General features: G+C 55.2%; 1 protein-coding gene across 1 annotated transcript in view; it reads right to left on the reverse strand.

Annotated features, from left to right (window-relative positions):
- Positions 1 to 255: 255 nt before the first annotated feature.
- The window catches only part of CAPN6 (calpain 6), a 24,395-nt gene continuing 3,059 nt past the window's right edge, over positions 256 to 21,591 (reverse strand). The window contains exons 2-13 of the mRNA XM_074277455.1: positions 20,490 to 20,669; positions 12,756 to 12,887; positions 11,883 to 12,091; positions 10,973 to 11,165; positions 9,827 to 10,020; positions 9,120 to 9,197; positions 6,323 to 6,518; positions 2,602 to 2,724; positions 2,288 to 2,490; positions 1,763 to 1,884; positions 622 to 758; positions 256 to 511 (exon numbers count right to left, since the gene is read on the reverse strand). Of these exons, the coding sequence (XP_074133556.1) occupies positions 329 to 511; positions 622 to 758; positions 1,763 to 1,884; positions 2,288 to 2,490; positions 2,602 to 2,724; positions 6,323 to 6,518; positions 9,120 to 9,197; positions 9,827 to 10,020; positions 10,973 to 11,165; positions 11,883 to 12,091; positions 12,756 to 12,887; positions 20,490 to 20,654 (1,935 nt within the window). The 5' untranslated portion in view covers positions 20,655 to 20,669 and the 3' untranslated portion in view covers positions 256 to 328. The remainder of the gene's footprint in view (positions 512 to 621; positions 759 to 1,762; positions 1,885 to 2,287; positions 2,491 to 2,601; positions 2,725 to 6,322; positions 6,519 to 9,119; positions 9,198 to 9,826; positions 10,021 to 10,972; positions 11,166 to 11,882; positions 12,092 to 12,755; positions 12,888 to 20,489; positions 20,670 to 21,591) is intronic.

Below are 21,591 nucleotides of genomic sequence, written 5' to 3' on the forward strand. Positions count from 1 at the left end.
AGCGGTGCTGTTTGGGCTTCAGAGCTTCTCCATGCTCTGGGGTTGGTCAGTGAGCTTGGCTCGGGCACCTTCCACTTGTTCGTCCCCTCCAACTCAGCTCAGAAAGAATGGAGCCTGGAGTGGTCTCCTTTCCCCTCCCTCCCCCCTCCCCCTCCCTTCTTTTCCCTTCCCTCCCCCTCCCTTCTTTTCCCTCCCTTCCCCCCTCCCCCTCCCTTTTTTCCCTTCCCCCTCCCCCCCACTTCCTCTCCTCCTCTTTCCTCCCCCTGGCCCTGGACAGAAGACAGGACTCCACCAGGGAAGGTGCCGGAGGGAGGTGGGAGCCAGGCTTTCAGAGCTCCGTGAGGTCATCGGTGGACACCACTTTGAGGCTGAGTTGCCCGGTCACAGGTGGGGCGTCCGGAGCACCCTTGTCCCTAAGCTGGAGGGTCCGCAGCTCCCGGGAGTCACTGGGCTCGCCTACCACGGTCACTTGGCCCACGAATCGGTCACACAGAAGCTTTTTGTTCCACACCTGAAGGCACAGGATGGAGATGTGGTTGGGCTGCGATCTGTCATGAGGCCTCTGGGGGGGGGGCGTAGCTCTCAGCCCTCCAGCCCCCCTCCCTCCCACTCCCTTCTCACCTGGACCACGATGGGATCCTTGATATTCTTGCGGTAGAATATAACCTTGGTATCAAAAACGGCGTCCATGCACTCCTTCTGCACAGATGACAGGACTCTTTCCTTCCCACACTTGATGATGAGGTAGAGGTTGGCATCTGAAACAAAGCTCCTGTGACCTCTGTGCCTGGGGGGGGTCTGGAGTTGGTGGGAGGGGGGCAGCCGGCGGAGAAAGGGGGAAGCCACTGGAGGGGGCAGCTATTGGAGACAGGGGCCCCTCTACTGCTGAGGGGCTTTGTATGTTCTAGCCTCTGGGCCCCAGGCCTAAGCTGGCCTCCTTAAGGTTCCGGTGAGAAGTTCTAGTTTGCATTGGGGTTTTGACATTAACTTGTACAGCTTTGGCCAAGGCTCTTTCCCTCCGCGAGCCTCAGTTTCCTCCATTGTGACATCAGTGTTAGTTAGGTCCTCTTGGCGTTCCTGCTGTGATAGCATGAGATTGCTCATGGCTCCCCCCCCAGCTCCCCTAGACACATAGCGGGCCCTCCGGAGAGCACCGGTCCTCCCTCCTTGGGCACCGGCCAAAACAAAGCTGACCCGGCTGCCGGCAGCGGGCTGGCCAGAGGGAAGTGCTCATTGGCAGGGAGCAGGCCGCCAGCCTCGGGCAGCGCGTGGCCAGCTGCCGGGGTGGCCGTTGTGCGCGGCCCCCGGGGAGCTCGGCCGTGGCTCCAGCCACGGCTATTGGCAGCTGCTCCAGAGGGCTTGAGGCGAGCCCTGGGCGGAGAGCCCAGCCCCCAGAAAGCAGCTCCTGCCCTTGGCTGGACCTCAGCCAGCCACCCAGCCACCCACCCAGCCCGTGGCTCCTGCTGCCAACTGTTTCCTTCCCTCCCCAGCCCAGCCCCAGGCTCCTAGACTGCCAGAGCTGGAAGAAATTATCCAGGCCATCCAGTTCAAACACCTCACTTTACAGAGGAGGAAACCGAGGCTCTGAATTACCTCCGTTTTCAGAGCTTGTAAGCAGGAGGCAAGATGCCATGGGGTGGAGATCTCCCTTCCCGCTGCCCGGCCCACCCTGCCCCAGGCCCAGGACCGCTGAGCGAGTCCCGCTCCCGCCAGGCCCCGCTTGGGGGCCCGTTCTGAGACCCCACATGGCCTGCCGACTCACTTCTTGAGCCACCGTGTCTGTTTAAGCCCTCCACGCTGTGGATGCTCAGCTGGGTGACACGCTGGGGATAGCCGCACAGGAGGCTGGCGCACCCGGGCTCGGGCTTGTCCAGCGTGAGCTCCCTGTCGGGGAATGAGAAGTGAGCTTAAAACCTGGGCTGGGCCTGGCGGGGCCCACTTTCAGAGATCAGCACCTCCCAGGGCCTTGTGAAGTCCTCTAAGGGGAGGAGGTCTAGAGGGAGGCATGGAGGCCCGCAAAGGTGCCGCTCCCTCAGCCGGTAAAAGAGCCGGGTGCGAACACTCCCAGCACCATGCTCCGTCCTCTCCCAAAGCCGGCGTCTGTGCCAGCCGGCTTGGGCAAAGGGTGCCGGCTTGGAGCCTCGCTTCGTCCACTCACTGGCTACCTCTGGCCAAAGCCCCCCCCCCCCCCACCTTTGCCATCGGCCTTAGCTTCTCCCTCTGGAGAACAGACGTCCTCTGAGGTCCCTCCTCTCTAGCCTGCCAAGGCGGGGCCCCAGCCCAGAACCTGAGCTCCGAGGGGATGTCAGTGAACAGCCTCAGGATGAACTCGCTGGTGTCCCCCGGTTGGAACAGGGTGGGGATGATGATGTAGCGGCCCTTCTTCAGCACGGTCCTCAGAAACACGGTGCGAGAGTCAACGTAGGTGGAGCCGGCCACCCTCTCCTGGACCTGCAGCTGATGGAGTCGGTACTCCCTATTCAGCTCCACCTGGGGTGGGGGACAAGGGGCGTCAGCCCGGCCCAGGAGCTGCCGGCGGGGAAGCCGGGGCCAGAGCCCAGCCGAGGGAGGGCCCCAGGCCCCCTGCGCCCACCGCCTTACCCGGAAGATCTCAAAGCCAATGATGTAGTTGTCTCCCCGGCCATCCTTGCGGTAAGGGCGCTGGTCACGCTGCTGCAGCGAGATCAGGACTTTGTCCTCTTCCTTATTGATGTTGAAGACATACTGAGGGGAGATGAATGAGGGCCATCTTAGGCAGTGGTTTCCAAGCGGGTCCCGAGCAGCCCGGAGCAGGGATGGGCGCTCTGGGGCTGAGAGCCTTAAGAACTAGCTCCTTGGTTCCCCTACCACATATCCCTGGGCTGGACATGCCCCCCTCCCAGGTGGTGCTACTCATCCCATAGGGTTCGCTGGGAGCAAAGCACTATGGGACCAGTGGGCCTTTGAGAAATGTCAATCATCGGGTCGCCTCTCCCTCCCCCCACCCCAGTCTGTTTCCTCCTTTGTCAGAGAAAGGTTTGGGAGCACATGGTTTCTAACCCCCCTCCCCATCTGACATTTGGTGCTTCGGATTCTAGGCCGGGCGGGCTCTCAGCACGGGGGGCGTCACCTTTGAAACTGAAATCCCCTTCTAGACCCGCAGCCCAGATGAACCCCGGGACACACTAGGGGCAGCGTGATCACACCGCCTCCGTCTGCCCTTGGAGTCCCTGTACACACATGGGCCAAGGAGGCGGCGAGCCACCAGGCCCGGGAGAACGGGCACTGCCAGGAGGGCAGCTTCAGACTCAGCAGAGGGTCCCCAAGAGTGGCGAGGAGGCTGAAAAATGTCCTCCTTACGGCACCGTACCAGGGAGCCTCTGGAGACTGGGCTGCCAACAGCAGAGAGTCTGCCATTTGGCCTGGATCAAGGCTTTCCAGCTTTCAAGGGGCTCCCAGAGGCTGGGATGCTCTTATACATAACACAGCAAGGTGTGGGGAGAGGGGTAGCAGTCAGACCGGCTGCGTGGCCAGGCGTGCACTTCCTGGGAAACAACCAGTCCAAACCTGATTCCCTCCCTCCCTCCCTCCCTCCCTCCCTCCCTCCCTCCCTCCCTTCCTCCCTTCCTTTGTCCCTTCCTCCCTTCCTTTGTCCTTTCCTCCCTCCTTTCCTTCCTTCCTTCCTTCCTTCCTTCCTTCCTTCCTCCCTCCCTCCCTCCCTCCCTCCCTCCCTCCCTTCCTTCCTTCCTTCCTTCCTTCCTTCCTTCCTTCCTTCCTTCCTTCCTTCCTTCCTTCCTTCCTTCCTTCCTTGGGGTTAAGTGACTTGCCCCAGGGTCAAACAGCCAGGAAACCTGATTTCTCTTTGGAAAAACCTAGCCTGGAGCTCCTGGAGAGCTTGGCCACCCAACTGTGGCCCAGTGGGTAAATCCTATGAGGAGGCAAAGATGGCAGAGACAGCCAGAGGCCATATACTCCCCACACCTAAGGGGCTGCCAATCCCAGGGAGCAGGGCTTCTTGATGGGCAGTCCTGGTACTGAAGGGACAGATGGGAAGAACCAAAGATGAATAGCTATACTCATGGCCCCTTTTCTCCATTTGTGCCCAATGACATCTTATGGAAGAGGGGGGAAACTGAGGCCCAGTGACAGAAAGATTTCTTTGAACAAAGAGCTGGGAGGAGTTTTGGAGATTATTTCGTTTTACAGAGAGGGACATTAAGGCACCCAAAGGGTGCAAACCCTTAGTGCAAAGACAGTCAGAGCCAGGAGTCCCTTTAGAGATCCTCCAGCCTAAACCATTGCTTTGACCGAGGGGAACGTCGAGGGTTGGAGAGATATCGGACTTTGGCAAAGGTCCCGTGACAACTTGGGTCCCTCCCTGGAATAATGGTGGAGAAGGCTCTCGGACTGGGGACAAGTGACCGGTTGCTCATTAGTAGGTTAAGTAGGCAAAGTTGAGACCAAGTCATTGGGAAGCAGGGACAGAAGGGTTGAGATTGAGGAAAATGGAGGAGCCAGAGCTGGGGGATCACGGTCTCTTGGCCTCCCTTCAAAAAAGTAGGAAAAGATCAGGGGGCAGTTTGTAAACAAACAGAGGAGGGGCTCCATTTTGTGGAGCACCTCCTGCCCAGCCGCCCTGTCTGCAGGAGACTGGCTGGCCGCTCCTTTCTGTCCCAGGGCCTACAAGGGCAGGCCCATGTGCACACAGACACGGCTTATACTACACACGCTCGTACATGCACAAACACGCAGGTGTGCGCCGGTACACCCGGCCTGGAACACTCACGGCCCCGTCTGTACCCCGATGACCCAGTCACGAGACTTCAGGGGTAAGGGTTGCCTCCATCAGCCGGGCCTGGCTCGAGAAGCCCCTCTGCCGGTCCTATCGAGGAGGTCCTAGAGGACCTCCCAGGATGGGGAACCTGTCCCACTTGGGACCTGCCCTTCCCACCAGGAAGTTCTTCCCGCTGCCTCCTCCCCACCTCCTGTGAACATCAGCCTTTTGGAACTTTCCAGCCAGTTTGCATCTCTTGTGCAGACTGCTGACCTCTCAGGCCGGCCCGCCCACGAGCCCCAGAGGAAGCTGCCTGGGCTTCAAAGGCCTGGGCCGCCTCGACACAAGCCGGACCACCTGGCCTCCATCTTCCGTTGTCCTTATGGGAGGCGCTGGGGGAAGGAGAGGGCAGGAAGAGGGGCCTTCGTGGACAGACTGTACTCCAAGGGGCCCCATGAGCTGAGCCTGACCTGGCCGGGGCCTCCTTGGCTAGCTTCGTGAGCTTGATATAGTGTGCAGCTGCTGAGGACGCGGGCAGGCTGGAGTAGGAGACGGGCCCACCGCCAGGCGTCATTTTGCTACCTGGGCAAAACTGCTTCCCTTCCCAGGGTGTCGGTTTCCTTCTTTGTAAAATGAAAGGGTTGCACTAAAGGCCTTTCCGGCTCTAACTTCTCTGAGCTTCCAGTGTGGAGCAAACCCCTCCGGTCTGCCTCCATTTTAAAGAGGGGCAGCTGTCCTGGGCCCAGGTTGGCTTGGCCACCTTGGGGGATGCAGCCCCCTGCCCCGCCCCATGCAGACCATCCAACCCTTGCTAATCAGCTTTGCTCCGTTTCCCCTTCCCTCCTCTTCCACCCGTTGCTGCTGCTGGTTCTGTCCCTTGGGCCCAATCCCTCTTCCGTGGGCCAGCCCTTCTGGTACTTGACTAGAGCTCACCAGGGCCCCTGAGCCTTCTCTTCAACATGGCCCAGTCTAGGGTCTCCTCCCCGTCCCGGTTATGCTACCTCCAGGGTGACCATAGCACTTCATGGGGAGTCTGCCCAGGGCAGAGCAGGCCAGGCTTACCCCTCCCCTCTCGGACACTCTGCCTCTTACATTGTACTTCCAGATCACTTGTTTTTGGTTGTGGTGGTCATCCTATTAGCTCCTATTGAGCTTGTGGTCCACCAGGGCCTCCTAGGTCTTTCCCCACAGGAATCTGAATATCTCTGGGCCAGGAGGCTTTGCTCCATAAGGTCACTGGGAGCCAGCCTGCCTTTGCCACTGGGATTCCAAGGATGAAAGGACCCGACTCCCACGTGGCTGGCCCAGCCTTAGAAACTTTTGGACCTGAGAGGGATATGACTGGCTGTTTTCTCTTGGACTCCACCTTGGATGGCCCGAGTGGAACACTGGTGGGCCCTTGCCAAGTAAGCCCTCCAGGCTGCCCAAAGCGGGTTCGAGAGGCCATGGTGGGCCATGCAGAAGAGGAAGGGGGCGTCTAGGATGCCTGCAAGGCTGGTTGATGGCTAGAGAAGGAACCGGGATGCTGCAAGTTGGGGGGGCGGAGAGAAAAGGGGAAAGGGCTCAGACCTGGGGGTTCTGCAAGAAGGTGGCACGGTTGTTGAGGCAGCCACCAGCCCGATTGGCCAGGGGGTCCTCGTCATGGAGCCATGCCCCTCGCACCATAGCCTTCTCCCAAGTCTTATGGATGCTGAAGATGGAGGTGTTCAGATTGCGGCAGATGTCCACGTCAGTGAAGCTGTTGCACCAGTCCCCGAAGGCCATCCTAAGGAGAGAGCCATGGGAAAGGAGTGAAGCCGGCGAATGTCTCCTAAGCTGGGCCTCAGTGGATCGGAAAATCTGGGCGGCAGAGGCCTTGGGCCTAGGAGGGACATTTGAGGCCATCCCATCCAATTGCCTCTATTCTTTTTCTAAAAAGCACTATTCTTCAGGCAGCTAGGTGGCACAGTGGATAGAGCAGCAGTCCTGAAGTTGGGAGGATTTGAGTTCAAATTTGACGTCAGACACTTAACACTTCCTGGCTGTGTGACCCTGGGCAAGTGGCTTCCCCAATTGCCTCAGCAAATGAATGAATGAATGAATGAATGAATGAATGAATGAATAGATAAATAAAAATAAAAATAAAATTTAGAAGTGCTATTCTTGTCTTTTACTTTATTACGATATAATTGTTTCTGGCAATTCACCTTCATGTTGCTACACACTTCTGAGGATGCATGCTGCATTCTGTACCCATAGGCTCCCACCTTCCTATGAAGAGGAATGAGATACATTTTCTTGCCCCTTTTGTGTAATCTCTTTGGGATACAGGCCCAGTAGAGATACTGCTAGGTCAAAGGGGATGCACAGTTTGAAAGCCTTTTGGGCATGGTTCCAGATTGCACTTCAGAATGGCTGGATCATTACAACTCCACCAACAATGTACCAGTGTCCCAGTTTTTGCACATCCCCTCCAACATTTTATCATGTTTTCTTCTCATTTTAGCCAATCAGAGGTGTGAGGTGGTAGGTACATTTTCTTATTTATTCTCTAGAGCTAAGATGGATCATTTTAAGTGCCCAGTTCATTTTACAGGGAAAGAAACTGAGGCCTAGAGATGGGGAGGGGCATGCCTTATGTCCCACAGGGAGTCATGAGAGTCAAGAGTCTGAGCCAAACCCTTTGACTTCCAATGCCATGCTCTTTCTTCTCTGTTGAGCTGTGGACAATGGCCCCCGCCTTCAGTTTCCATACTCTGAGGCTATACCATCCTCTCCTGGCAAGAGGTGGAAAAATAGCCCCGTGTGCAAACCCTGACTGCCACTCATGGGCTATGTGACCTTTGACCCAGGCCCTTCTCCATACTGGGACTCAGCCTTATCCTCTGTAATGGGATGGGGTTGGACCAGAAGCACCCAGAGGAGGATATCTCTGAGCTTTGTTGAGAATAATCCTTGTAAAGGCAGCTAGGGGGCACAGTGGATAGAGCACCAGCCCTGAAGTCAGGAGGACCCGGGTTCAAATCTGATCTCAGACACTTAAGACTTCCTAGCTGTGTGACCCTGGGCAAGTCACTTAACTCCAAATGCCTCAGCAAAAAATAAAATAAAATAAAATAAAATAACTCTTTCTCACTTTTTTCCTAGGAAAGCCTTGCTGGGGCTAGGACAGTGTGGCTCTGGGCTCTGGGATGGATTGTTCTTTCTACCTTGAGGTCTACCTCGAGAGCGATTAGTCTCAGGCCCACTCGGCCCTAGAGCTGGCCCTGCCATCCCCACTGTCCTGGGTGCAATTGTTGATTCCCCCTTTCTCCACTCCTCCCTAATTCTACCAATCCATTCTCTACCCAGGTCTGGGCCTGAGAAGATGGCGTCCCACAGCTTTGGGGTCAAAGGCCAGTTCTTCTCGAATGCTCACGGTGAGCTTGCTCCCTCCCTCCTTTCCAGCCTCACTTCATGTCCTTCTCACCATGGGGTGTGTCTTCCCTGCTTTCTGGCCCCCACCCTTGGAGTGCCAAAACCCTGCACCCGGTTCGTCTTGAGCTCTCCTGACATGAGGGGCTGCTTCCTTGCACAACTCTTCCAGAATATCTGCTCTGAGCGGCTCCGAATGTAATGGGTCGAGGCTCCTGGCCTCCAGGAGGCTGTGTGGGCTTGGATCCCACCTTAGACCCCTGGTACTCTCGTGAGCGTCAGCAGACCGCTATGTCTGGCACACAGCACTGGTGCGAGATCGAGAGAGGGGAATTCTTGGAGCTTTGGCAATGTTAAGGCTCCATATAAATGTTGGATAAAGGTCAGAGATTGGGCCCAGTTCAAATCACTCCCTAGCCGTGCAACCCCAGGTAAGTCATTTGCCTTGATTTTTTCATCTCCAAAATAGGGATAAAAATAGTACCTACCTCAGTTAATTGGTCATTTGGCGAGCATTTATTAAACACCTACTATGTGTCAGGCACTGTGCTAAGCACTGAGGATACGAGGAAAGACAAAACCAGTTTCTGTTTCAAGGAATCCACAGCTCAGGAGGGAAAAAAACATGTCAGTAACTAGATATATATGAGATATGGAAAAAGCCAGCCTTTGTATTTGATCCCAGAGACAATAGGAGCCACTGCAGTTTATTGAGTAGGAGAGTGACCTGAGTAGACCTGTGCTTTCAAAAAAAAAAAAATCAATCTGATGGTTAAATGGATGATATGGAGAATGGAGGAGTGGGGGGAGATTTAAGGCAGGCAGGCTCACTAAAAACAGGTCAAGGGACTTGCTGAGGGTCATATAGCCAGTAAAGAAAGTCGCATTTGAACTCGGGTCTTCTTCCTGTCTGCCCGCCCTGAGGTATCTTGTTCCCTCCCAGGCAGTTGGGCCAGCGGGCCCCTTTCCTCACCAGAACTCTCCATCATCGGTCACATTGAGCCCCAAGTTCTTCCTCTCCGCTTCGCTCACTCTTTGCCACTCCTCAGAGCTAAAGGACAGAAAATGGAGGGATTCGATTCATGGCCAACTCTGATGTCAGGCTGTGGTGGAGGGGATCCCCAGAAAGCTGGATCCATTTCTCAGAGGGACCTGGATAGCTCCATGCCTTCCGGCAGAGGACCTAGAGTAGAGGATGCTGGACCTGCTAGGTTCCCTAAACATAGAGCTTGGGGGAACCTCAATAATCGTCTAGTTCCTTTTATAGACGAGGGTCCTGCTTTGGGCCCCACAGACAGGAAGTGAATTCCCACTCAAACCCAAGGCCTAGGAGGGGCTGAGGAGGTAGATAGGCCCGTACTTCTGCCCTCTGGGACCCAGAGTCCCCAAGGGCAGAAATGATGGGACTTGGGCACTTCCTGGACAAGTTTGAGGGGACTAGCTTAGAGACTGAGGGAGCGGGAACTGGAGAGCTGGGGTTGAGACCCGGGCCCTGGGTCTTTGACTAGTGATGTGACAGGTGGTTTCTCTGGGCCTCAGGTTCTCTTTGCGAATGTGTCTGCCAACGTGCCGGGAGTGTTATGATGTGGAAAATGGTGGAGGAAGGAGAGCGGCTGTGGTTCTCTGCCGCCTCATCGGGGCCGAGCCAGAGCCTTGGGGAGGAGAAGGCCCAGAGCTCACCTGTCACTCCAGGGCCCGTTCCACTCCCGCCTTCCCCATGGGTTCCTCATGCGGATCATGAACAGCTTTTCAGCCTTGAAGAAGGCCAGGAGCTGCTCCCCGAGGCGCAGCTTGCGGATGTCGGTCACTGAGTAGGCATGGCCCTTCACCAGCCCCTGCTCCGTGGTTGCCAGGCGCTCATTGGCGATGTCAGGCTACAGCCCGGAGGACACAGGGGACACAGGGAGGCTTAGGCCTCGGCCCGCCGATCCTCCCCTAAACCCCTGACACACACAGACACACGCACGCACGCACACACATTCATACATGTACACAGAAACACGCTCACACATAGACATGCACACACATACACTCCCCCGCCTCCTGCTCAGATCTCTCTTCTCCAACTGGGGGCCCTGCTGGACCGCTACGGGAGGCAGGAGCCTTTGATCTGCCCAGGGCTTGGAGGAATCTTTGATTCCCCGGGAAGGCCTGGGGCAGGCTGGCCCAGACACAGCCAGGCTTGCTGGGTGGGAAAGCTCCCTCTGAGGCAGAGCTCTGGGCTGTCTCCTCCGTGGATGCCTCCATAGAAGAGGTGGTGGGTTCAGAACATGACAGGTAATGGCTCCTCCAGGTTTTGTCTGCTTTGGACCACGCCTCCTTTTAGGTGTCTGACTTTCCCGCTTCTGGGCCCAGCTCCTTGCTGGGCCACATCCACAAGCCTGGCTTTCGGGCCAGCTTTATGCCAAGGAAGGGGCGACGGCCAGACTTGGCGCATCTAGGGGCGAGTCTGGGGCAGTGCTCCCTGGATGCTCCAAGCTGGCTCCCCCAGGTCCTGACTGTCCTGGGGAGCCCCATTTGGCACTAACCAGGCCCCACAATGGCCTCCCTAATGGCCTCCACATGTGGGAGTCCATGGCATACCTTTGGCCCATGGGATAGCCCTTTCTTTCACTGACTGGGGGGGCTCTGCAGCATGTCCGGATGCCAGCTCCTTGCTGCTGGGCCTGCATCCTCCCCCTGCCCCCATCACCTCACCTCCCATCATTCACACGGCCACTTCATTCATTCCCACATTCGAGCATTTGTTTCATGTAGGCATAAATGCGTTCATGAAGGCCCGGACCGGGCTCGCGTCCATCCAGCGATGCTCATGAAACGACGTACCAGGATGGAGCAGCTGATGAGCCCGCCCCTGTTGTGGGCCTTGAGCAGGTCCTCGAAGAGCTTGGTCTGCTCCAGGAGGACCTTGCCATAATTGCCCTTCCGCAGGTCGATGGATTCGGACACAGCTCCGGTGAAGTCCGTGATGGCGTCCGCGGTGTTCCCGCCATCTAGAGCCTCGTAACAGCCAGCCAGCCTGGAGTGGAAGCGGGAAGAAGAGGGGAGGCCCGAGGGGAGGAAAGGAGCCAGTTGGTGCCTGGCCTTCCCACACGCAGAGGCCTCGGTCATTGTGCCCCCGCCCGGGACTTCCTTTCCAGCACGATCTATGCTCCAGAATGGGAAGTTCCAGCACTCTCCAGAATTCCCTAATCTCTACAATTCTCTTGTGGGCCAGGGCACATGAATGGGAGGCCAGGAAAGCAAGACTCTACGTCCTTAGAGTATGGCTGCCAAAGCTGGGGTGCCCACATGCCTATGGCAGGGGCAGCAGGAGACACTGGGCCCTGCAAATCCAGCCTGGAAGCTCAAGGCTCGCTCCTCTTAAAGTAAGGCCGTGGAGCCCGCTCACCCTCTGCCTTTTCTTTGCATGTTGAGAGGCTGGTGCCCCATGAGGTCTGAGGGCTCCTTCCAGCTCAGATGGTCTACACCATGAAGCCCCTTGCCCTGACTGAGCCTCAGTTGCCCCTTGCACACAGAGAGGGAATTAGGGACCCGGGGAGGGGAGGCCAGTGCTGTTCTTCTGGGCATCTGGGAGTTCATGCGTTAGCTCCTTCCCAGCTTCTGCTCGGATGCGAGTGTTTGGGAGCCAGCGAACCCCGGGGTGAAGTGAGGCTCCTGGTGCCCATCTCTCGTGTGCCCAGTGAGCCTCCTGAGCCTCTGTTCTCCCCTAGCCCAGCCTCCCAGAAGGGCTTACTTGGCATAGGCCTTCTCCAGCAGGGCACTCCAGAATTCATTGGGCACGTTGGAGTGGCAGAAAATCAGCTCCCCGTTGATGGTGGGCAGGCGGTCGTCAATCACCACGTCGGTCCAGTCGCCAAAATTCCAGAAGCGGAAGTGGAATATTCCGGCATATTTCTCCGGTTTCCGGGAGTCCCAATCCTGCTTCTTTGCCTCGGGGATCACCTGGGCACAAGAGATTGGCAACAGGAACGGCTGACACTCCCTCGTTCCACAATGCCAAGGTCCCTATGAGGAGATCACAGCCATCCCTGGGCCGCCTCGGTCATGGCTCTGGGGGTCAGGCCGTCCCTCGACTGCCTAGGCTGTTGTTCTGGATGCCGCGGCCATCCTCTGAGCGCCACTGACCAGAGTGCCAAGAAATGAGTCAGCCATCCAGACACAGGGCAAGTGAGTGCCAAATGTGAGGACACAATTCCCAATGGGCCCGATCGATGGGCGCCTGAGAACAGACACAGGCTCAGGGCTACAAGGGCCCCCAGGCCACTGACTCTCTTACCTTCCCTCATCTGCTCACTCATCTCCTCCTTCACTCACTGACTCAAACGTGCTGAGGACTCTGGAGCAGTCTGCCCCCCGCCCCCCTCTGGACGTGGAGCTTTCCCAACTTTTCTCCCAGAATCCCCCTCACAGTGTGGAAGCTCACCCAACCGTCCAACCCTTCTACAGCCTCCCTCTGGGCCCCAGAAGGCCAAAGTGAGCCCACTTGCTTCAGGCTGAGTGAGAGCAAGAGAGCAGCTGGTCCCGATCACTGGGACCAACCGCCTGCTAGGCCGGCAAGGGCTCGCCGGCGTGTGCACCCCGTTCCACGGCCAAGGCGACTCAGTACCTTTTTCCAGAGACATTCTTGGAGGGCCAGACAGGAACAGGCTGCAACGAACCAGCAATTCCCAAGCTTCCCTTGATGGAGATCGTGGGAGCTGATCCCACCCACAAACAGGTGGGGGTTGTCGCAGATGTCCTGGAACAGAGGCAGCTCCCTTAGGAGGCCAGGCCGAGGCTGGCCTCCCTGGCTCCCTGCAAGCCTCACCTGGCTGGCTCCCTTTTGACCACTGCCACTGAGGATGACCCCCCACAAATGAGTATGGGAGGGAATAAGGATGGACCCGTCCCCTCCCAAAAGTGAGTATGGGAGGGAAGGAGGAGGGACCCACTCCCCCAGAAGTGAGCATGGGTGGGAGGGAGGGAGAAAATGAAGGAGTGAGTGAAATGAATGAGAGAAGAGGAGAACGAATGGCTGAGTCGTCAATGAGTGAGCAAGCACAAGAGTGCGAATGGCGACCAGGGTAGTGAGTGCGAGTGAGGGAGGGAAGCACAGGGGGACTGAGTGAGCCTTGGTGCTTATGCTTGCATTGCACCAGGGGATTTCAGAGCGAGAAGGGACATTACAGGTCTTTGCGACCAGCCCTCTGTTTTTTCATGTGGGGAAACTGAGGCTTGCACTGGGGAAGGAGCCATCAAACTGAAGTCCAGAGAAGAGACTTGCCAACCAGTGCACAGTGGGGCTGTTCTGGAGCCAGAATCCCTGAATCCCAACACATGAGGTCCCCTGTTTTTGCTTCTGTAGTGTGGCCAGTTAGCTAGGTGGATGGAGGCAGAGTGGGATTGTGGGAAGTGGGTGAACAGCTCACAGCACATGGTGAGTGGCTAGATTTTGCAAAGGACCCAGTAGGGCTTCTGCCTCTCCCTGCTCCCTTCCCCCTCCCTCCTCCCTGCCTTCTCTTCTGGGCTTTTTGGCCCTGTTTCGGTCTGGGTTCAGGGAGGCCCTTGGCGTCTGCGGGTGGCCCTTGGCAGCCGAGCCTCAGGGCCACAGAACACAAATGGATCATCTCACTGGGGCCGCCCACCTTACCAGATGGCGCAGACAGACTGGGGGTCAAGGGAGAGAGATCACCCTCATATATTTTGATGTCCGTTAGTCAGGGCTCAGGAAGGAAAGCCCCTAAAGCCTCCCAGCTGTGCTGGCCCAGCGGTGCTGCTCCAGAGCCAGGCTGTTTGTCAAATGGTTTCCGGGGATGGTGGTCGGCTACAGGAATAGCGAGTAGACTGGCCAGTAGACCGAGCCAAGCCCTCCTTCCTTTGAGTGCAGCCACGGGCCAGTGGGCTGCCTCGGCCCTTGTCTTGCCCAGGGGCCGGCTGCTCTGGACTCCACCCCACCCCCTCCGATATAGCAACAGTACACAAGAAAGAGGTGTTCCAGGGGACACGTGTACTCAGTGGACCAGCTGAGAGACCTGTGGGCGAGACACAGCAGGCCTCCTCCTCTGACTTCCCTTTCCTGACCTCTAAAATGGGGGTGGCCGAACCAGGTGACCTCCGAGGATCTGGCCGGTTCTGATAGTCTATGGATCTGGAGTAGAGAGCTAAAGCTCAGAGGGGGCCAGCCTCGCCCCTGGAGGCCACCCTCGGCCATCCTCAGCAGGTGAGGGAGCGGGCGGAGAGAAAATGGGAAGAGAGAGGGGGACCCCGGGGGGGCCGCTGGCCAGCCGCCCCTGGAAGCAAGCTTCTCCGAGGTGGTCGGCCCGCTGACGCCTTCGCTCCTGGACGCGTACGACCCCGTGCCTTCTTCCCTTCCTCCCAGGGCATCTCTCTCACCCCATCACCATCCTCAAGGCCCAAGCCAGAGGCCCCAAGGTGGGAGCTTGGCAGTTAAGGGCAGGCCCAGGGGCAAGGCTCCTTCTTCCCACCATGGAGGCCCAGCACGGGCTTTTGTGAATTCTGGTCTGTCTTTCTATCTCTGCTCATGTGGACTCAGTGGATTATAGAATCATCAAATCTGAGCTGGAAGAAACATTTGGGGAGCTCCGTGTGCATGCGCACACACACACACACACACCACACACACACACACACACACACACACAGACACACACACACACCACACACACACACACAAAACACACACACAGACACACAAAACACACAGACACACACACACACACACACTCCTGTCGACAGCACAGCCTCTCGCGCCACTCCTGGCTCTCCAGGGTGCCCTTCTGTGCCCGGAGCCGAAGAGCATATGGGGCCTGGTAGCCCCAGCCCAGGGCCTGTGAGCAGCCTCCGGGGCCAAACTACTTTTTCAAGAAGTAGCTGAGCCGGGAGGGAGGGAGGGAGGGAGGACACCCAGAGCCTGGGGCTTCGCCAGCCATGTGGGTTTGGTCCATCACGGAAAACTCTTGGGACCGCTTGGGTGGGAGTGATGAGATCCCAGACTGAGAATGTAATCTTTCCTCTTGGAAGTGATCACTGCTCGTTCCAGGCTGCCAGGAGGAGAGGTCGCATCCAGTTAAGAGAAATGGAGAACGATAGGGTTTCAGGCCTGGAACGGACATCTTGGAGCCTGGCCCTTTGTTTTTACATATGGGGAAACTGAGGCTTGGGCAGAGGAAGGAGATTAGGATTTTAGAACTCATCAAATCCAACTCCCTCATTTTCTAGAGGAGGAAATTAGGGCATAAAGAGGTGGTGGTGGGGACCTGCTCAGGGTCACCCTATATAGTGATACTGAGGCCAAAATTCTAGGTTCAGTTTCCCGTGTAAGTCTCTCGTTTTGATCTCTTCTGAGGTCAGCTGTAGACTTAGTTTTGTTTGGCCCCAGAGGGTAACACTAAAAGCACGTGATCGGCCATTTATTAAGTGCCAGGTCCACCACTGGGGGTACTATGAGAGAAAGTTGGAGTAGCAAATTTTGACTTGATTGAAGGAGAGATTGTGTGGCGTAGTGGAAAGAGAGGACCTAGGTTCAAATTCTGTCTCTACTTGTCACCTGTGTGACCTTCACCTAACAAGCCACCTAACCTCTCTCTGAGCCTCTGTTTTCTCATCTGTGAAATGGGGGAGGACCTCTGAGGTCCCACTTGGCTCTGACTCGATGGTCCTGAGATGTGTTTGGGGAACCCCGGGCCAGTATCCACCAGTGCTGGCCTCCCATGGCAATGGCTCTCTCTGAGGGATTACGGCTCCTGGGGATCACTACACTTCCCCTAGGTCTGGCCGGATCTTAAAGGAGCCAGCCAACCGGCCATTTCTGCAGGAGTTGGGGAGCTTCCACAAACTCTCCAGTCCAGCCAACTCTGTGAGAGAGGGGACACAGGAAGCAGCAGGGAAGGGGTTGAGATGAGAGCAAAAGGCCTCCATGGGAATTCACTCTGGGACAGACCAGGTCATTCATTCATTCATTCATTCATTCATTCCTTCAGACAGATTCAAATCTTGCCTTTCTAGTTGGGTGGTCCTGGACAAGTCACTTAACTGTTCTCTGTCTCTAAATGAGCATCATAATAGCAACTATCTCCCAGGACTCTTGTGAGGAGTAAATGAGAGAATATTTGTAAAGTCATGGAAATGTTAATTTAGTATTTTTCGCTCATTTGAATAATTAAAACATACATATGAACACACACATACACACATACATATATACACACATGCACACATATATACACATATATGTATTTTTGCATCTATCTATGCATCTCTCTAGCTCTCTAATCTCTTTCTATTTCTGTATCATTTATTATCTATGTATTTCTGTATCTATGTATCTCTATCACTATAATCTATTTCCCTATCTCTCTTTCTCTATCTCTATCTACTTCTGCATCTATCTAATCTATGTATTTTTCTCTATTTCTGTATCTGTTTCTCTATCATCTACCATCTATTTCTGTATCTCTCTATCACTGTAATCTATCTATGTATCCATTTCTGCATCTATCTAATCTATCTATGCATTTCTCTACTTCTGTATCTATTTCTCTATCATCTATTTCTGTATTTATTTGTCTATCATCTAGTATTTATTTCTGTATTTCTGTATCTCTCTATCACAGTAATCTACCTATCTATTTCTGCATCTATCTAATCTATCTATGCATTTCTCTATTTCTCTACTTCTGTATCTATTCTCTATCATCTATTTCTATATCTATCTAATCTATGTATTTCTCTATTTCTGTATCTGTTTCTCTATCATCTATGTATTTCTGTATCTATTTCTCTATCATCTATGATTTATTTCTGTATTTATCTATGTATTTCTCTATCACTGTAATCTATCTATGTATCTATTTCTGCATCTATCTAATCTATCTATGCATTTCTCTATTTCTCTACTTCTGTATCTATTCTCTATCATCTATTTCTATATCTGTCTATCATCTATTATTTATTTCCATATTTATCTATGTATCTCTCTATCATTGTAATCTATCATCTATTTCTATATCTATCTAATCTATGTATTTCTCTATTTCTGTATCTGTTTCTCTATCATCTATGTATTTCTGTATCTATTTCTCTATTTCTGTATCTATTTCTCTATCATCTATTATTTATTTCTGTATTTATCTATGTATCTCTCTATCACAGTAATCTACCTATTTCTGCATCTATCTAATCTATATATTTCTCTATTTCTGTATCCTATTTCTCTATCATCTATCGATCATCTACTTTTGTATCTATGTATCTCTATCAGTAATCTATCTATTTCTACATCTATCTAATCTATGTATTTCTCTATTTCTGTATCTGTTTCTCTATCATCTATAATCTATATATTTCCTGGACAAGTCACTTAACTGTTCTCTAGTTTCCTCATCAGTAAAATGAGCATCATAAGAGCAGCTACCTCCCAGGGCTTTTGTGAGGAGTAAATGAGAGAATATTTGTAAAGTCATGGAAATGTTTTCTATCCACATATCTATCCACATATAATCTACATATATACAGCACCCACTGCGTGCTTAGCCCAAGTTAGGGCAGACCAAGCTGTGCTCTTGCAGCTCACAGTGGGGAGGGGAAAGGGATTGAGACACAAAGCCAGAGACATGAAATGACGTGCTAAGTGTTCTGGCCAACCACAGAAAGGAACCCTCTGTATTCCCCCCTCAACTCCAAAATGTGCTCTTCCCTGCTCCTCCCTAAAATGAGTGTTCTCCCTCTGGCCCGGCCCGGCCCCGGCCTTGGAGTCAGCCTCTTCAGCAGAGCCTCGCCCTGTCCAGGGCCCCTAGCCCTCAGCCTTCGGCGGTATCCAAGGACGTGGAGACGGAGCCAAACTCCAGCCTTCCCACAAAGAAATGAGACATTTCAAGGCAGGCAGCGTTCGAGCATTATTCTTCCGAATCTCACCCTCACCATTTCCTATCCCTGCTATCGTTTGGACAGAAGGCAGCCTGGTGTACTGGACAGAATGGCAGGCTTGGAATTGGGAGGCCCGGGCCGAAGTCCTCCCCTTCCCCGTCCCAGCATTCACTAGGTGTGGGACCCTGGGCTGAGGTGCTTGTGAATGGCCAGTCTTCACTGGTGGGGCAGCTTCTCCACTTCCCAGCTGCCCCCGGGAGCTCCCTATGCCAATGAGATCACAGGGCTGGACCGAGAAACTCCCTCCTAGACTAAGTGGCCGGAGAGTCAGAGGATTTCTCAACTTGGCCCATGCCCAGCCTGCTCTGCTCCCTTTGCAAACACTGCCCGCTCTGGGGGGACCGGCTAGTGCTCCGGAGCCCCCTCAGGATCTGGCAGGGGCTTAGTGCAGGCCACAGGAGGGGCTGACATGGGAGGGTGCCTCAGGGGAAGTTGGCAAAGATTGGAGGAGAAGAACGAGGGGAGGACACATATAGACCTCTTGGAAGGGCCGGGAAGGCATACCTCCAAGGCCGTGGAGGAGGTAGTGGGGACTTTTGGACCCATGACTGGAAGATGGGGTTCTCTGCAGAGGCAAGAGAGGAGTGGGCCTCTAGGTGACAGTGCCGAGATAGAGAGAGGGGCTCGAATGAAAGAGGAAGAGCCCGCACGAGACTTTTCGCTGGGGGGATGGATCCCTTGTGGTCCGGGCTTGGGGAGGAGGGTTGGGTTCTGGCCATCCCAAAGGAAGGCCTCGGAGAGTGCTCGGCCGCCTGGCTGGGGGCCCTGGACTCCAGCGTCTGCATACCCAGGAAAGGTAGAGCAAGGGGCCCTGCCTTCTGGTCCCAACTCTGGTGACCTGGACACACCTTTTGTCCTCTCTGGGCTCTTCTCTGTGAAATGCGAGGGCTAGACTCCCAGAGAGGGCTTCTGCAGTCCTTCCTAGCTGTCCCTCAAACTCTGACCCTGGGATAGAAGGTCCAGGAAGGAGCTATTGGCCCTGGGGGAGCCGAATCCCCTGTCAGAACACAGCCACCCGTGGAGGGCTCTCCTTGGTCCTGGCTGTCAGCTGCCGCGTATAAGCAGGAGGACAGCAGCCTCCACTGATCCCTGGGCTGGTGCAGACTCAGCAGGGAGCCTGGGCCTGGGTCTGCCCCTCTAAATATGGGCCTGGGCTTTAGAAATGTGCTTTGACTTGGGTTAACAGAGCTCCTGCCTGGGCTCTCTAGACACTGAGCAGAGCCAGAAGCAGCATGGGAGGCAAACCCTTAGTCATCTCAGCCCCTAGGGCCCTGGGGAAGTAGAGGCTGGAAGGGGTGGTGGGCAAGGGAAGGAAGCCCTAGGAGCCACTGCCCTACTAGGAAACAAGTCCCCTCTGGGCCAAGGCTGCCCTGCCCTGAAGCTGGACTCTTAGCTTTGGGTGGGCCTGGCCCTCTTAGGCTCTTTGTTCTGTTCCACCCCCACCCCCCCAGCCCCGTCACTCTTCACATGTGCTCAGTACCGGCCCTGCTCATGTGGTGGCCACCTGGGTGATGGAGTCCCTGCCTGTTCTCTCTAGACCCTCAGTGGGCTTTGCCTCCAGTGAGGGCAAGGTAGGATTATAGCGTTGCCCACTCCTCCCTCTCTGGCCTTTGAGTTGGGGCCTCTGGCAGCAGCTTCCATGCTGGCTTTTGCTGAGGCAGTGTACGCAAAGGACTTAAAATGCTGGGTCGGTGCGAGCCACCACGGTTGCCGTGGTCACGAAGGCCGGGGACCGCCAAGTCCTTCCAGGGCCTTCCGGCCCGGGACTGCTCGTACTCGGCCACATGCAAGCTGAGGGCCCTGGGCGTCTCTCTCCCTAGGCCGGGGGCAGTTTCTTCAGCCAAGCCTCCGATGGCACGACCTCGAGGGCCTTCTAATATCTTGGCGCCGGCCCCCTGGGATCTTGGACCGGCACAAGCTCTCTCCTCCTTTTGGCGGCCACTTCTCAGCTCAAATCCTAGATGTCATGTCATAGGATTTAAAGCTGGAAGAGACCCCAGATGTCCTTACTGGATGGAGGAGGGAAGTGAGGGTCACGGTTCCCGCCAGGACCCAAAGCTCGGGCCTCTGCACAATCTGCCACACTGCCTTCCTCAGAGTTACATGATTAAAAGGGCCCAGGTATCTTTGGGAAGGTCCTCGGTGCTTGAATCTCTGCAAGGGGGGGTCAGGTTCCCTCCTAGCCATTTTGAACAGGACCCCATTGCTTGATCACCCCCTTCTCCACTAGAAGTAAGCTCTATAAGGATTGGGCAGTGAGCAAGAATTCATTGGAATCCCTACGACTCGAGGGAGGGAAGAGCATCGTTCCTTTGCTGACTTTGCCACGACAGCCCTGGCACCTCCTGGCACCTCCCACGGCTCCCTGATGGGCGCTGGGCCAGGCCCCATGGCACCTGCTCATCTGAGTAATTACCTTAGGACGCTTCCACTCTACCGGGCCCGGCAGGCGGCGGCTGAAGAAGAGGGACTCGTTCCCGGCGTGAAACTCTGGGTCCTCGAAGAGCCGGCGCTCTCTGAGGCACTCCTGCTTGAGGTCATGGTACTTCTGACCTTTGAAAGGCTTCACCCCAGCAAGCATGATGGCGATATCCAACTAGAATGAGAGCAACATTCTCTTCAAGATGGCGGAAGGGGCTGCAGCCACTTAGTGAGCGGACGGGTTGAGATTGAACTGAAGAGACTGCAAGTGGCCACGTGTGGTACAATACTGAGCTGAAAAGCCACTAACTCATCTTCCCGTGTACACTGGCTTGGTGACCTTGGAAGACTCATTTTACCCTGGTTAATCCTCTAACACTTGAAGCTACAGGGCACGTATTTCTATCCAGTGGTAAAGAGACTTCCCTCAGTTGGGAAAATCCCCCCCCTCCTGGGAAATAGAGTTGGGGGAGGGGGCTCTCAGAGCCCTGGGAAGCTCATTGAGATGTCTATATCAGGTGCGCGTCAAGCCAGGGCCTGGTCTGGGTTACAGTGCTTGGTGACTGCCAAATCTTCCCATTTCCATCTCCCGTAGTAGCCACGTTATTAAGAGAGGAGCTCACAGGGCATCCTCTGAAGCTCCATAAGCGAGGGCTTTGGGTAATATTGCCATAAATCCCTCTGGAGAGAGACAGACACAGAGACAGAGACAGCTGCCCTGCTGTCCCTTATCCTGCCGAGCTAGGGAGGCAGAGGCTTGTTTCCTCACGCCTCTGAGCTGGGGTCCCAGGATGTCCATGGGCGCTGCGGTGCATGTGGGTAGTAATGAGTGTGTGTCTTATGTGGAACGTGCGTCTATGCATCCTGTGTGTGTCACGTGCACAGGGGTTGGGATCTGGGGCTGTAGCCCCACTCCTCTGGAGGCCCAGCGCCTCCCAGTCCCGGAGGGAACCCCAATGTTGGCCTCCATCCCTGACACAGGGCTGCAGCCCAGAGAAAGAGACACACAGAGAGACAGAGACAGACAAAGTCCAGAGAGACAGAGAGAGGAAGGAGAGAGAGCCCTGACTGTGCAGGTTGGAAGTTTTTGCTTCCAA

Source organism: Sminthopsis crassicaudata, chromosome X (genome assembly GCF_048593235.1).
Source record: "Sminthopsis crassicaudata isolate SCR6 chromosome X, ASM4859323v1, whole genome shotgun sequence".
In the NCBI taxonomy this organism is placed as follows: Eukaryota; Metazoa; Chordata; class Mammalia; order Dasyuromorphia; family Dasyuridae; genus Sminthopsis; species Sminthopsis crassicaudata.